The sequence below is a fragment of the Notechis scutatus genome, chromosome 1 (assembly GCF_049901735.1).
Source record: "Notechis scutatus isolate UNSWTSFEM ecotype Mainland chromosome 1, rNotScu1.2, whole genome shotgun sequence".
Classification (NCBI taxonomy): domain Eukaryota; kingdom Metazoa; phylum Chordata; class Lepidosauria; order Squamata; family Elapidae; genus Notechis; species Notechis scutatus.
Genome location: NC_142009.1, coordinates 25,952,039 through 25,967,960, shown reverse-complemented (window position 1 = coordinate 25,967,960; position 15,922 = coordinate 25,952,039). Strand labels below are relative to the sequence as shown.

Sequence of the window (15,922 nt, the reverse complement as noted above, 5' to 3'; positions counted from 1 at the left end):
TTCTGTCATATCCATTTTATTAGTTAACACTGACTCCACAATGGCAGAAGACGAATAACTTGTTCTACTCACGTTATGGATCTTTTTTTATATATATATATATATATATATATATATATATATATATATATATATATATATATATATATATATATATATATATATATATATATATATATATATATTTATATATATTTATATATATTTATATATATTTATATATATTTATATATATTTATATATATTTATATTTATATTTTATATTTATATTTTATATATATACACCTGGAAATTATCCCATAAAATTTGGACAGTTCCATCATAAGACTTGTCAGTCACTAGAATGTGATTATGAGGACATCAGATGCAACTGCCCCAAAGTGGCCTAACTGCAGGTCCTGAAAGGTTCCGTGCGTTACTGAGCAGATCCATACTGTAGCAGCAGATGTGATGCATTGAACATTACTGGCAAAAACTGGAATTTGATGAAACACACATATAGGTATAGGCCTATGCCATAGAGATTAGAGCAATGGAATGCCAGTACTTCTCCATTTATTGTGCTGGTAAAATGCCATCTGATCCCATTAAGATCCCCCATACCTTACTGGAAAAGAATGGGTGACCAATCTCTTCAAGATGCTTTGACATTTCCGCATGCTAAAACCACTTGTTTTACATTGGCAGGAACAAGTGGCATAACTGGGACATCTTGTAGGGTTACTTTGGCTTCTTTAGATCTTATGGACAAGATCCTTAGTAGGAGCAGCTCTGCTACCGTGGGATGGGCCTGTGCTGCTCTTGGCTTTTCAGGCAGCCAAGATGCGTGTGCTGAATTTGAGAGGTGGTAAGTACCTCAGTTTGAAAGCAAACAGATTCAAATAGACAAATAAGTACCACTTCAATGGGAAAGTAGCAACTTTCTGTGTACCTTGGCGTATAATCATGCCAGCCACATGATCACAGAAGCATCTTTGGACGATGCTGGCTCCCTTGGCTAGGAAATGGAGATGAGCACCGCCCTCGAGTCGGACACAACTGGACAAGAGAAACCCTTTACCTTTTTTACTTTAAATATCTCAGAGGAGAGAATTTACTTGTCTTGAGAACAACAGTGATGAATCCCTCACCCTCCCTTTTGAAGACATTCCCTTTTGCTTTGAAAGTCTCTTTTTGAGGTCATAAAGATTGCATCTGTAAATAATCCGGAAGTGGACTGTTTGGTCCTTTCCCGATTTGGATATGGAATTGAAAATATTTGTTGCTCCAATGAATTACCCATCTGTATTTGAATAGAGGGTGTTGCCTTCCTGGCACTTCATACGACTTCTGAACCAAGAAGGTAGGGATTGGAGACATGGTTTTGCAATGGTTTTGTTCCTACTGAACAACAGATCCTGCCAATGGCAATCTAGTAACCAAGTGCTTGTGTTCTTCTATCCTCAGTTTACCAAATCTTGAATATTGGCAGCAATGTTTGATGCCATAGAGCTGAGCTCAACTCCTGGTCACTGGATAACAGTACACCACCACCCAGACTCTATAATTTTTTTGTCTTCACCTGAAAGACATCCAGCTAAGATCCCAATTACAAAGAGATAAAGCCAAGTAGCAGTGTAAATCTTTTATTATGGCATTAAAAAAAAAAAAACCAAGTCAGCTGAGTACAGTACTGAAAAACAGATCAGGATAAGGGACTGCAGGTTGCGGGCCCAATGTTAGGCCAATAGCCACTTTTTGGTTTGGAAGGCAAATGTAGCTCTGGCTTTCACTAATAATACGGTAGTATTGGCTTTGGGTGTAGAGCACTTGCCTCTAGCATGAGGTCCCTTATAGCAACACTATGGTCCCAAATGCTTGTGCAGTCATAAATTAGGGAGGACAAGTGCAATTTACACACAAACTGTCAAGATCACAGGATCCTGTATAAGTCAGCATCAATTTATTTTAGGAACCCCAGGTCAACGTGCAGAAGCCGGCTTGCATTGCACATCAGCCAGTGAGGAAACACATATAAAAGGACACAGTAGCTCACCAGATCAGTGAAAAATCCAATGGATTTGCAGGGATACACTTTCTTACAGCATCCTTGATAGGAGGACAAGATGCTGCTGAAGCTACACATTGAAGCTGAATGAAAGCAACCAGGTGACCCAAAGGGATCCTTTCATGTAGCCTTCTGAAGTCAAATCCAAGAGGAAGGTCCCTGAAGGAAGAATGGAGCCGGACACCTTTCTAGCCTCCCAGAACAGCGCCTCATCTCGCTCCCGCCGCTTGCACCCATGATGCTGCTGCCCACAATGAAATCATGTTTCATACGAATTCTTACATTCTTTATACTATTTTATAATAAAAGTATTGCATTTGAAAAAAGAGAACAGATGGGAAGCAGTAGTACAGTGAAGTAAATGCCCCAATAAATACCAATAAATACGAAGGAGACTGTGAATGGGAAGGTAGCAGCAGCAGCAATGTTTCCATCCCAGTTGGTGTATTATATAGCAGGAAGTGCTATCAAAATTACACCACTGCTGAGCAGTCTAGTAGAGCTTGTCGTTAGGAAAAGAAAGGACCAGGGCAATAGCATTATGCCTGTAGTCAAGCCAAGAAGAGACACCCCATACTCAAGAAATAAAGCCTTGTCCAGCAGAATCAGGTCAGCAATCCATGTCGTCATTCTCATACCAGGGGATGATGCCATCTGTGCCAAAATAACGATCTCCAAAGTTCCCTAATAAAACATGAATTACATGCTTGTAATAGATGCAGCTCAGGAACTTCTTTCTGGCCCATGGAAATACCCACCACACTGCATCAAACAGTAAGTGTTAATCTTGCAGTGTCCTCACCTAAGACAAAAATTATTGTTAAAGCAGCCGAACAGAATCACTTATTGGAACATGAATGCTATAGCTAGACAATGCCTGATCTGGCTCACCAAACCAGCCAGAGCAAAACAAAGTGTCAGAAAACCACAACTGCTTACCAATGCCAGGGATGATATGGAATTCCTCATTGACTCTCTTGTCCACAGCTGTGGTGATGATATGCACACGGGGAAAAGCATAAGCAACGGAATGGACTCCCATCTCTGCCATCAGCAGAGACAGTAAGAAGATCCTATCCTCTTGTACATCGTGATCCTGTGGGATACAGCACTTGTGAGCAGTCCTTGTATGACTTCCATCCAGACCAGTGGTGGTATTCAACCGGTTCTGCCCGGTTCTGGAGAACCGGTAGCGGCGATGAGCAGTGGAGACCGAACTGGTTCTCTTCACTGCTCTGTGGTTGGCCCACCCGCCCGCCCGGGCTCCCATACTCACTTTTATGGCCAGAATTCAAAGCGCAGCTGCTTTGCGTGGCGCAGAATACCGCCGCGCGGCAGCTGCTGCAGTGACCACCATCATGCAGGCTTGCAGGAGGCAAGTTAGAACGCCTCTGCGCCTGCACAAAATGCGTTTGGCGCGTGCGTGCACGCAAAGTGTGTGCATGCGCGCAAAGCACCACGGCCACCGAACCGGTGGCAACTTTATTTGAATACCACCACTGATCCAGACTGCAGGTCAAATTATTCTGAGTTCTCCAAACCATTTTCAATGACAGCTTTAACCATCAATGCCTGTCATGTACGTAACCCCAATCCACATTAGCTGCATTCATCAGTCTGTCTTGGCTTACAACATCAAGAACATAAGAATTCCAACCAACCAACCACTCATCTCAGGTAACTTGGGCCTCAACATACCAGCAGCACCCGAATAGCCATCATGGCAGCAGCTCCTGTAGACACAGTGCTATCCATCAGGATGACGTAGTCTTCGCTAATCTCTTTGGGCAGCCTGAGATAATGCAGCTGGCAAGAGGAGAAAAGAATTCAGGAGAATAATCTTATCCATAACTCAGCTCCATCTCAAAACTATCTTAACTCCCTCCCCAAACCCCCTTCCATCTTTTTCACCTCAGGTTCCCCTGTGTCATGGTTGGTTTGGATGAGAATCTTTCCCAGGCGAATATCTTTGCAGACAGCTGTAAGAGCCTGCTCCATGGTCTCACCTGCTCTCAGGATGGAGATTCCAGTGATCTATAAAAGGGGAAAACAGCTTTCTTCCAGGATCCTTGTCAATATGCAACCACTTAAATCTAGTGCTGCAAAACATGGCTATGTATTTGTAACACAGTGACAGAAGCTTTTATTCCATGAAGAAAATCCCAGCTGCATCTCCAGCAGTTACTAATCAAAGTAGACTTTTCTAAGCAAGACTCACCGAAAGGCCTAATCTATAGAAAACAGACTGATCTTCACTAGCTTAATGAAAAGAAGGACTGGGGTGACATGTTAGAGGTCTTCCAATATTTAAGGGGCTGCCATGAAGAAGAGGGGGTCAACCTATTCTCCAAAGCACTTGAAGGCAGAACAAGAAGCAATTCCTTTAAACTAATCAAGGAGAGAACCAACCTAGAACTAAGGAGAAATTTCCTGAGAAAACAATGAGTGGAATAACTTGCCTCCAGAAGTTGTAGGTACTCCAACCCTGGAAGTTTTAAATAAGAGATTGGACAACCATTTGTCTGAAGTGATATAGGGTTTCCTCCTTGAGCAGGGGGTTGGATTAGATGACCTTCAAGGTCCCTTCCAACTCTGTTATTCCATTATTATTATATTTGTCAATTCACCACCTTTTCCCTATTCTGTCCTACAAAGATACTATCCTACAGGCCCCTTTGAGGCAATTTTTTAAAAAAAATCACTTACTCGTTGCCTGTGAAATCTCTTTCCATCATAAATTGTCCCCTGTGGTGTCTCTACAGTAACTGGCTGAAAAAAAAAATCAAGACAATTGTGGTTGGAACAGAAGGAGCTGACAAGGCCAAATCGGCAACCATGCAAGGCTAACTTCCTGAGGCATGCTTGAACCAAGAACACAAGAACCAGCCCATATGCAGGTAGGAGTTAGATCAGGGGTGGGCAAACTACGGCCCATGGGCCACATCCGGCCCGTTGGTCTGTCCAATGCGGCCCGCCCCTGAAAAAAATCGCTGCCCCTGAAAAAAAATCACTGGGCGTGGCGTATTGCCCTGTGCCGCGTGGCCCCCAAAGCTGCAAAACAGTGCGGAGCGATCTAGGGGTAGGAAAGAAAAGAAATTTGCAAAGGCCTCGGCTGGGAGTTCGAAATCACCTTCGAGTGCGACTCTCCGAAGGTGAGTCCCCGCCGATCCCCTTTTTTCCAGGGCTTCCAGGCTTAAACTTTGCAAAGGCAAAGCTTGCAGGCTGGAACGCCTTCCCGCCGAGGAGCGGAAGGGTTCCACCCGGCGGGCGGGCGGGCTGCTTGGAGCCACCTAAAGCTAGGCCGCTGCTGGTGGAGCCTTGCCCTGCCTTGGTGCCCCGCTTCCGGCTCGGCAGTCCTGCTCGGGTGGCACTTTAAAAGCCTGCTCCCAGCACCCGAGCAACTTCCCAGCAACTTTCCGCTTCGTTTTAACTCACGGGCGCCGCGCTGGCCCCGAGCCGCGCAGCGGAGGGGAAGCCCGGCGGGCGGGCGGGCTGCTTGGAGGAGGCGACCTGGCGGCGCTCCGGGCTTCCCCTCCGCCGTGCGGCTCGGGGTGAGGCGCGGCGCCCGCGAGTTAAAACAAAGCCGAAAGTTGCTGGGAAGTTGCTCGGTTTTCCGGGCTTCCAGGGCTTTGCAAAGGCAAAGTTTGCAGGCTGGAGCATCTTCCCACCGAGGAGCGAGAAGGGTTCCGCCCAGCGGGCTGCCGTGCGGCTCGGGCGGCGCCCGTGAGTTAAAACGAAGCTGAAAGTTGCTGGGAAGTTGCTCGGATTTCCGGGGCTTCCAGGCTTAAACTTTGCTCGGGCGGCACTTTAAAAGCCTGCTCCCAGCACCCGAGCAACTTCCCAGCAACTTTCGGCTTCCTTTAACTCGCGGGCGCCGCGCCTGGCCCCGAGCTGCGCGGGCGGAAGGGAAGCCGGGCGGGCTGCTTGGAGGAGGAGACCCGGCGGTGCTCCGGCAGCAGCAACAGGCAGTTTCATCCGGCTCCACTCAGGTGTCCGGTTGGGGCTGTCAGGAGTTGCTACGCTGGCGCAGCTCTGGCGGCTCCAGTCCGCGTGCCTTGGGAAGTAAAAGGCAAAACCAGGAGCCGCTGAGCCTGAGCCTCCGGTGCCGCTGCTCCCGTTGCAAAGCACCGCCGCGGCTCTTCCTTTTTGCCTTCCCTTCCCGAGGCAACGCGGGACTGAGCCGCACGGAGCCGCGCCGGCGGTAGCAACTCCTGACTCAGGGGGCCTCCGAGGAGAGGGGAAGGAGGAGAAGAGGGGGAAGGGGTGGGGGGCATTCCCAAAAATCTTGTGCTGACCCGCCCATCTGTCAAATTTTAAAAGTCAATGCGGCCCCGAGCCAAAAAGTTTGCCCACCCCTGAGTTAGATGGTCTGTGGCATCTCTGTTGCCACTTGTAAGATAAGTGGAGTGTTTGTGTGTGATCTTAAATGAGTGGGAGAAGCACACACCTTGAGGGGTAGAAAGGAAAGGGCATATTCAATCAACAGCCGCATGAGACGCTTGGAATAGAAGATGAATTCATCCCTGCTGGTATCCTTGTTCCTGCAAAGCAAACAGAAGTAAAAGAAACATTATTCCATGCTAGGATTCCATCCCAGAAAATGTCTTTTATCTAAAGCAAGCCTGTCACCATTGACAGCTCTGAATTTGCCTATGAAACCCAAGCCCTTCATCTTTTCCTTAAGCAGCTCTGATGCTCCTCTGTAGCTGCTAAAACACAAACTGTTGGACTTTTCCCTCTCCAAAGGCCTCTATCCTGTCTCAGAGGCAAGCATACCCCCACTGACACACATTGCCTAGTACCTGATAATAGTGTGCATCCCCCGAACCTGCGGTGTGCTCTCCAAGACACTTAAGGTTGTTGGCAATGGTTGTCCCTGATGAGCAGAGGCCAAGGCTGCTCTGTGCAAAAAAAAAAAAAAAAAAAGAACGATGAGTCACGTGGAAGAAAAGAACCAATGTCTCTGCTGGCCCTACAATAACAGCTCTGCATGCAAAACATCATTCCTGCTCATAAGGTCCCTCCCCCCAACATTTGTGCACAAAGAAAAAAATTGGATCCAAAATAAATTCTGAAAATTCAGGTTCCCCTCCCTGCTTCTAATAAGACAAATAGTGTAACCTAGGACATGAAACCGCTTATGAGCAATTATAAATTGCTCTAACTTCTCCCAGCAACTACAGCATACTAAAGTCTCCAGTGCCCACTCATGAAAGTCAGGCACAGCTAAGTTATCTTTCTACTACTGGATTAAAAAACAGGAGCACAGTAAATAACACAAAGAGCCCCCTAGTCTTGCTCCATTCCCACCGTCCCCTCAAAATTGAACACAGTACACAAGGAGAGGAAGGTGCAGCAGGAAATAGCCAAAGGAGACCAAGTGTCCTCACATATGCCAGCGTAGCTTCCTCTGGTGCAGGTGCCCAGGCCCAGCAGGACAGAAGAGAGACAGATAGACAGAGTGCATTAGGGGGGGGCAACAAGGCAGCAGCTTCCTGCCTGAGACACGGGGCAGAGGAACAGCAGAACGCTCCCACAGTACCAAAACCGGGAGAGCAGCTGGGATCCCAGTAGCTCACTGCAAGTCGTCTTAAATGACTGAATGAACTTCCTCTTCTCCATCCCAACCTCGCTGAAAGGTATACCGTTTTGGTATGCAAATTTACACTTGTGGAAATGTGGCTGGAATTCAGAATGTATTGAAACTCCCTTAAATACAGCCCCATATATTATATAATAATAATATATTGTATGTATGTATGTATGTACTGTATACTATTTTTCAGTTTTTGTGCTGAAAATCCCTGCTTATACTCGAGTCAGATTCCCTAAAAAAAATGGTGTGGAGTCGCTCCGGGCAGCGACTCCACAGCCAGCCGGGAAGGGAAGGCAAAAGCGCTGCCTTCCTTCCGAGCGCGGACTGGGCGCGCCGGTGGTAGTGACTCCTGACTCAGGGGCCTCCGAGGAGGGGAAGAGAGTGACTCCTGCCTCCGCTGTCATCATCATCTTCTTCTTTGGGTTAGTGAATCAATTAAACCTTTCATGATAGTGAGATCGTTCCAAATTAGTTATTTTATTTTTGAAATTTACCAGTAGCTGCTGCATTTCCCACCTCGGCTAATACAGTCAATAAGTTTTCCCAGTTTTTTGTAAAATTAGGTGCCTCGCTTATATGTCGACTTATACTGAATATAGTATGTATGTATGTATGTATGTGTGTGTGTGTTGGCAATAAATATTTCCTTGACATGGAGGAGAAAGTGAGGCTATCAAGCAGCACCCTTCCTGAGAGCTCTACTTAGAAGTCTGATCCTAAAGAAAGACGGCAAAGATGAACTCTCAATAAAAAGAGTACAAATCTAACATAGTCTAGTGAGGTTCCAAAGAGGTCAGAGGTTTGCACGTGCCCATTAAGGAATCTTCAGCCTAAGCAACTGCCTGTATTGATCTCCTTGCATATTCCCACCAGATAATGCCAGCAATTCTTCCCAACACCCAGCTGCTCTCCCACTGGCTGGCTTGATGGGTGTCAGAGAACAATACTAAGATGAAGAAGGTGGGGGAGAGAAGAAAAGAGGAGGAAGGAACTAGCTCTATTTCTTTAAGGGTGCCACCATACCTGACTGTGATTTCACGCTGGGCGGTAGGAGGAGGAGCCCACACCGGGAGGCAGTATTACAAGGCAGGGAGTAGTGGGAAGTGAAACAAAACAGAACAGCCGGTCACTGCACACAGCAACATTTGCCCCAAGGCCAAGCTTAAAATAATAAAATGGTGGCGCCATTCTTCCCCATCTCCCTATTGCTTACTAATTTGGGACAAAAACCATGTGGAGGTAGGGCCATTGGGAGTGGAAGAATTCTAGGGAAACCCATGAGCCTCAATCTTTACTTTGTGGCTTATATAGGGGAGCAACGGCCAGGAATTGGATGCCTTTCCAGGATATGGGGAAAGGATAAGTTCTTGGCAGGGAGTGAATAGTCTTTTGGGTTATAATAACAAAAAGCAGATACTGGGCAACAAAGAGGAATAACCATGTGGGAATGGGGCTTTCTGCAGCAGTGGTGTTTTCTCCCTCCCCAAGACTCCTCCTCCTCCTCACCTTTTCCAATTGGCTATGAACATGCTGAACAATCAAGTCCAGAGCCACAAAGTTCTCTCCACCTGGAAGAAAATAAAGGAAGTTTGAAAAGCCAAAAGTTCTGAACGAGGGATGTCTGCACCTCAGGTAATATTTCACCATTACCATTCATAGCTCAATGGCAGGTCTCATCTTTTTTTTTATTTTCCTATATCCCATAACTCAATCAGTCTGGATTTTTTTTTAATGCTCCTTAAAGGTCTTGAAGGTGCAAATGGTTCCCTTGTCATAGATATTAAACTTTGTTTTTAATCTTTACTTAGTTTTAAAACCTTTCATGAGAACCATTTTGGGTGCTAAGGTGCTGGGCTAGAAACCAGGAGACTAAATTGTAGTCTTTTGTGTTTATGCTCAAAATTCCTGGGTATCTTTCAGTGAGCATTGGCACATAACACAGCCCAATGTTGCACCTTGAACAAATCAACAGCCTTTCCTCTTCCTCTCACCTCGAGGCACCACAATGTCTGCCGCCTGCATTGTAGGCTCAATGTACTGCTCAAAGGCTGGCTTCACAAACTTGCTGTACTGCTTGATGACACCTGCCACATCCCGCCCACGTTCCATGATGTCCCGCTTCAACCGCCGTACAAGCCGGATATCGGAGTCTGTGTCCACGAAAACTTTCATGTCCAGGAGCTGCAGAAGTCACAAGGACGGGGGGAAAAGCCTTATCTTAAGAGACCAAAGCCTTATCTTAGAAATTATTCAAATGCTTGCACATTTACACTCATTTACAAGTTACTTCCCACAAAGTAGATGCATTTATCACACAAATTTAATAGGGAGCCCATCTACCCAAGTTGCTCCATGTCCTACCAATGTGTTGTTATCTTTGCCCTATTCAGTACCTGTAGAAGCTCTTTATTGGCAAATGACAGGATACCTTCAAATATAATTACATTGGCCCCATAGATTATTTTCTGCAAAGAAAGGAGAAATATGTCAATTAAAGTTAAGGAGAGAAATCAGAACGCAGAAGAAACTCTGATCCAAGACGCTCTTCCTGGGTACAGGGAAACTTCTTACTTACAAGGAACCAAGTTCAATTCCAATATGATGCCCTCCCCTTCACACTAAGTTGTTTCTTGTACAATAAGACTTTACAATCTAACAAAGCTTTCAAATGTAATAGTTGCCAATGGAGTAGGGACACAGCCCTCAAATCACCCATGGAGGCAGAAAAGCCTCTAGCAGCACTATTTTCATCCTGTGACTATCAGTTTTCAGGAAAGGGTGATAAGTAATTTCTCCTAAACAAAAATGGAATGGTCCACTGTATTCCAGAAATATTATTTATTGAATTTATTTGCTACCTTTCTTGTATTGAATGAAATATATTCATCTTTAGTCTATTAACTTCCTCCACCTAAAAAATAGAGTTACAGACTCCCTACAGTAGCAAGCAGGTGAAATATGAGCAGAACTATAATTCTATTTTCTGTCTTCAGTCCCCAAAATGAAACAGATCAGGCATTCAATGAATACTATATTATCATAGCAAAAACAGCATAGCCTACTTCAGATGGACTCTCCCTGACATTAGAAAATCAACTAATGACATCATAAAAATATTGGTAAGCTCTTTTTCAGATCATATTAAATTCTATTTTGAGTTTACTTAGAAAGTGCTTTAGAAAAACTTCCATTTTAAAAAGCAAGATGGAATTCATTATATGAACTAGGACAGAAAATACAAAGTGAGACATTCTGTGAAAACCAGTGGTGGGCTGCAACTGATTTTGTGAATGTGTGCTTCATGCGTGCAGCGTTAAAAAAGCACCAATTTGAACCTTTACAGCTTACCATCTAGGGCAGCCCCAGTAAGAAAAAAGCTGAGGTGCGGAAATCCACTGTGCAGCGCGAATCAGTTGAGTTGAAAAACACAGAAATACAGGACAGGCTAAGGCGGGGTGGGGCCAGCTGAAAGTCAAAACTACCGCTAAAACCGGTCTGAACCAGCAACAGCCCACCACTGGTGAAGACCATTTATACAGTTAGTCAAATGCAGTTTTCCTTCCAAAGATCGGGCAGCATTTGAACCTCATCAGGCTCCAAAAGAAGAAAAGCCTGCCAATTCAAGCAAGCATAGTAGCTAAGATAAAGAACATCTTTTTAAATTAAACACTTTTTAATTTTCACTGGTTGAAAGAAGTTGTAATTAAATAAATGAATAGTCCTTTTTATAAAAACAGGGCTAGAATCAGGTTGTATTATTTTTTCCTGACTGTGAGAAACTCCTTTTTCCCCATACCTGGAGAAACTAAACTGGTAAGATAGACCGAGAGCTTCTCAACCTCAGCAGTTTGAAGATGTGTGAAATGAAAGGGGAATTCTAGGAGGTGAAGTCCACACACTTGAGAAACATTGAGGCAAATCAATTTAATGTCTTTATGTAGAAGGTATACAGTCATTTTAGGGAGATATTTCATTTCCACATTAGAATAGAAAATCTACCTCAGGAATGAGGAATCTAAGGCTTCCACATGTGAACCATTCCCAGAAATTTTCATTATTGGCGATCTTTGCTACGGTAGATGCTTAGAGCTATGATTCTGCATTCTCTAGAGGAGCTTGGGTGACTTGCATCTGGTCTATAACAACCCCTCCAACCGAAAGCTTCTATGTATTTGTGCAGTTTTAGCCAATTGCAGAACACCAGAATACCTTACAGAGTTAATAAAGCCCCAGAGAAGAGTGGAGTGGATGCCTTTTAATTTCTAAAAATTGCTGTAAATAGCGTGACATCCTTCTGCACTTACATACCCACTCCTTGCTCCGGCTATGTGTGGTAAAATCATATACAGGAACTTTAACACTCTTGCCCTCTTTCAGCTTCCGTAGGACACTGATGAGCAGGTCAAAATCAAAGGCATCAGGGTGGTCAAAGTTGTATTCATTACAAGCAGCTTGCTCTTGCTTTTCTTTGTTCAGCACCTGGAAGAGCACCAGAGACATCAGAAAACAGGGAAGAGAACAGACTGGATCAGTACTGCAGAGGTGGTTTCCTAGACTTCAATTTTCTCACTTCCTCCCATCTCTGCCTTTGAGAAGGGTGGAGTTGAGGGAGTTGGGCCAAGATATTTTAACCAGCCCACCTTGTAGAAGCTATCCATGGAGAGGAGCACCACCCAAGGCACATCTAGTGCTTCAATGATTTTGTTGGCCACTGTAGTCTTGCCAGATGCACTGCCACCACACAAGCCTGGGAAAGATGAAAACACCACTAACACAAGCTAACGAGAAGAGGACAATCTGGAGGAACAGCCCTAAGACATGTTCCCTCTCCTCTTATTCTTTACTGCCTAGTGTGCCTGGATTTCCAATGATCCCCCCTTCAATCTCCCTAGTGGGAAAGAAGCCAGCATGCAGATCTCACCAACAGCATTACTCAGAGTGGCATGCATAGATGTGACCCACGTAACACATGTACAACTAAACCCAGCAGGTGTGGTACTACCAATATGGCCAAAAACAGCAGAATTGCCTGATTTTTTTTAAAAAAAAAAACCCTCTTATTTCAGCATATGACTCTCATTCTATGCAAAAAGCTGCAACTTTTCAAGAAGGGAGGGGAAATGCGGTACAGAAAATTAGAAACCAGTAGGTATCCAAAGGCAGGGAAACTGGATTTTCAGTTGTTGGATAAATTTCAGTTGAAAGTTCCCAGTTGCTGGATAAATTTCATAAGGGATTCAAACAGACCACCACCACCCCACCACCTATAGGAGAAAAGGAGCAGCCACCGATTTCCCTACCAATGACAAAGGCTTCTTTGAAGGGAGTGCCAGTCTCGTTGTACCAGGGCGGCCGCCCAGCAGTGTAGATGGTGCGCTTGCTGGTCCAAAGCAACGGCGGCTCCGTTTTCGACTGGCTGGTGGTCCTTTTCCGTGGGGAAAGCGACGGCGTGAGCGGCAAGCGGCCGACAAGGCTGTTCAGGGCGGCTCCTCTGCTCCCGCTGAGCCGGAGGGAAACCGACACATTAGGGAAGACTATCCCGCCCCGCCCGACAAAGCAAACCACGCACGGCGCAGCTTCTTCTGCACTTCATCCCAGCCACCTGCAACCCGCGCCGCCCTGTCATGCCGCGTCTCCGGACGCATCCGGGGCTCGCCTCCCAACGTGCTTAGGGAGAACTAAGCCATGCAATGGGAGACGGAAGAAGTACGTGGCCGCGACTGTGGAGAGGAAATTTTAACCCGGGAGTGGGGGGGGACACTTTCCAAGGGAAGCGGACAAGGGACGGCGGCGAACTCGCTCGGCATCCGCCTGCGATGCCCTCGGGTCGCTCTACCCGCACGGATTCCTCACCTGCTGCGCCGCGCAGCCGGAACAGCTTCCTCGACCACGCCGTCCGCGGACGCCATCTCGGACACGCTCCCGCCAGTCCTCTGCCTGCAGCCGCACAGCTTGCCGGGAGAACGCCGAGGCGTGGCGCGCGTTTTGGCACTGTCGACACCGCCCCTGCACTGCGAAACGTCAAGTTCCAGGAAGACCATAGAGAAGAAAAGACGAGAGAGAGCGGGGGGGGCGGCGGATCTTATTGTCGAGACTCCGAGCTTTCCCCTCGGGGAAGCCATTTTCAAGATCCGTGCGGAATTTGCAGGTTGCTCGTTGTGGAGGGAATTGAAACTGACCCGTTTTTCATCTGCCGACTATGAGTAACAGCCAAAATGTCTGGTTGCCAATGGTGTAACTTTCCTGGGTCACCGTCTGCTTAGTCTAATTCACGGAATAAAATTTTTAAAAAGTGTAATGTCACAGCTAGGTATTAAAAGGGAGGGGGAAGACATGTCACAGTTAGGTATAAAAGAGAGGGAAGTGAAGATTATCCGTCGTGACAGCTATAAGTGATGTAGTTACCAGTAAAATAAGAAATATTCACCATTCTCTCCATTTTAACTGCTTTCCTGAGGCGGGATTGTGCCATCCAAATCTCCATTGGAAAAATGTTCCATATGGTAGATGCTATTAGGGGAAAGTACTGTATAAATGTCTGCTCTCCTCTGATCTATTTGAGGCAGATATCCTGCAGGTAACCTGGCTGCTAAGCTAGATAGAGTTATAAGCCAAAATCAGTATTTTGAATTGCATGCACCTGTGTATTGGTCACCAGAGCCTGTAGCATTGATGTGATAGTAATCTAAATAGCAGTAGTTTGCACCAAACAATCACCAAGCTTCTCTATTTTGAACTAACTGTAGCTTCTAATCATCAACCATAATTTCCATTTCTAACAATGCAACTAGCAGTTTGCTAGCAGTTTATGGTGTCTTCATAGCATCATGCAGTCATAGTTAAAAGTGTTACAAAGTCTACTCTCATTTTGGCACAACAACAAAGCACTCTTTCAAACATTGAATCACTAATGGGAGAATGTCCTAACATTTAAACTAACATTTAGGAAATATGTTAGGGCACTGTTTTTCTACTTCAGCAACTTTAAACATGTGTCATCTCCCTGAATCCCTCAGCCAGCACTGCATTATGGCATAGCACAGTGTATCATCCTATCCAATATTTATTGGATCACCTCAATCATGTTCATTTATATTTCAACTGATTATAAGAAAGGATACTTCTGGAAAAAAAATTGTGTTTATTCTTCTTAAGCAAGGCTTGAGCTTCCATATTCTTACATACTATCCATGATGAACCAGGGCAAGACCAATCTAAGTCCAGTGGTTTGATTCTCACATTGGCCAACCAAATGACCTCTGAAGTACTTGCAAGCAGCAGACTGAGATATACCCCTATTCACCAATTGTTCCCTTGCAATTAATTGGAGGCATGCTGGCCTCAGACTACAGCCAAATTGATTTCTCAGTACCGATAATTCCATCTGTATTCCTGGGAAGTTTCAAAACATTTTAAAGGTTGGTGAGACAACATTTTTCCTTCATGGATACAATTCCAATTTTCTTTTAGCAAGTCTTATTTCTCTAGATGTCCAATTACCATATTATATAATTCTCATGCACTTGTCTTGAGGAGTTGGAGGTTCAAAGTGCAGCTTTTCGTTTTTGTTTTATTCCTATCTCAAAGGTTGCTTCCGGATTATTGTCTTGAATATTATGGCTGTACTCCATCTATTGAGCTGTTTATTTCTATCCTCCATATTTTTTTACTAGTGAAATGAAGTTGTTAAGATTGATTGGGATCTTAATGGTGCTGTTCAAAAGACAACTGGACTTTTTTGTTTTTTCTTTAAAAATGTTCTGAACTCCAGAACGTTTGAAAGCGAAACATTTTCAAGGAAAAAAACAAGCCAGTTGCCTTCTGAAAAACACCCTTGGGACAACCATGATCTGTGGGATGCTTCTCAACATTTTCATTTATTTTGGCAAAACGATATTGCTTACACATATTTCAAATTAAATTCAAGGTGCTTGCTTTAACATACAGATCTCTAAAGAGATCTGTATGTCAAAGTAAGAGATTGGTGTTATTTTTATTAGAAGAAGTGGCTTTTCCGACATGTTGTGAACAATAATCTTGTTCACAACATGATTTCAACAAAGATTTCTTATACATGCCAATCCAGAATGAGGCTTAGCTAGAATTTATTATGGTAATGAATTTCTTGGTAAATGCTTATAAACCATTTGAACTTGCAACTTCCTGCTAGCCTCCCCACAGATTTTGGTTCTTGGAAAATGGCAATAAGTTGTGAGGTAATTATTGCTTAATGAACCACGATCCTCTCACTTAATTTGTTTAATGGTAGCAACAGGAAC

General features: G+C 44.8%; 1 protein-coding gene across 1 annotated transcript; it reads right to left on the bottom strand.

The window, feature by feature from the left end:
• Positions 1-1,609: 1,609 nt before the first annotated feature.
• Positions 1,610-13,651, bottom strand: LOC113414615 (uridine-cytidine kinase-like 1). The gene is made up of 15 exons (XM_026671594.2): positions 13,497-13,651; positions 12,944-13,143; positions 12,284-12,390; positions 11,952-12,122; positions 10,037-10,108; positions 9,635-9,824; positions 9,150-9,211; positions 8,667-8,683; positions 6,850-6,948; positions 6,495-6,588; positions 4,754-4,816; positions 3,959-4,081; positions 3,746-3,853; positions 2,987-3,143; positions 1,610-2,731 (listed from the first exon to the last, which is right to left on the bottom strand). Exons 1-15 carry the CDS (start codon positions 13,550-13,552, stop codon positions 2,658-2,660), a joined length of 1,593 nt encoding a protein of 530 aa, XP_026527379.1. The 5' UTR covers positions 13,553-13,651; the 3' UTR covers positions 1,610-2,657.
• Between the last annotated feature and the right edge of the window lie 2,271 nt (positions 13,652-15,922).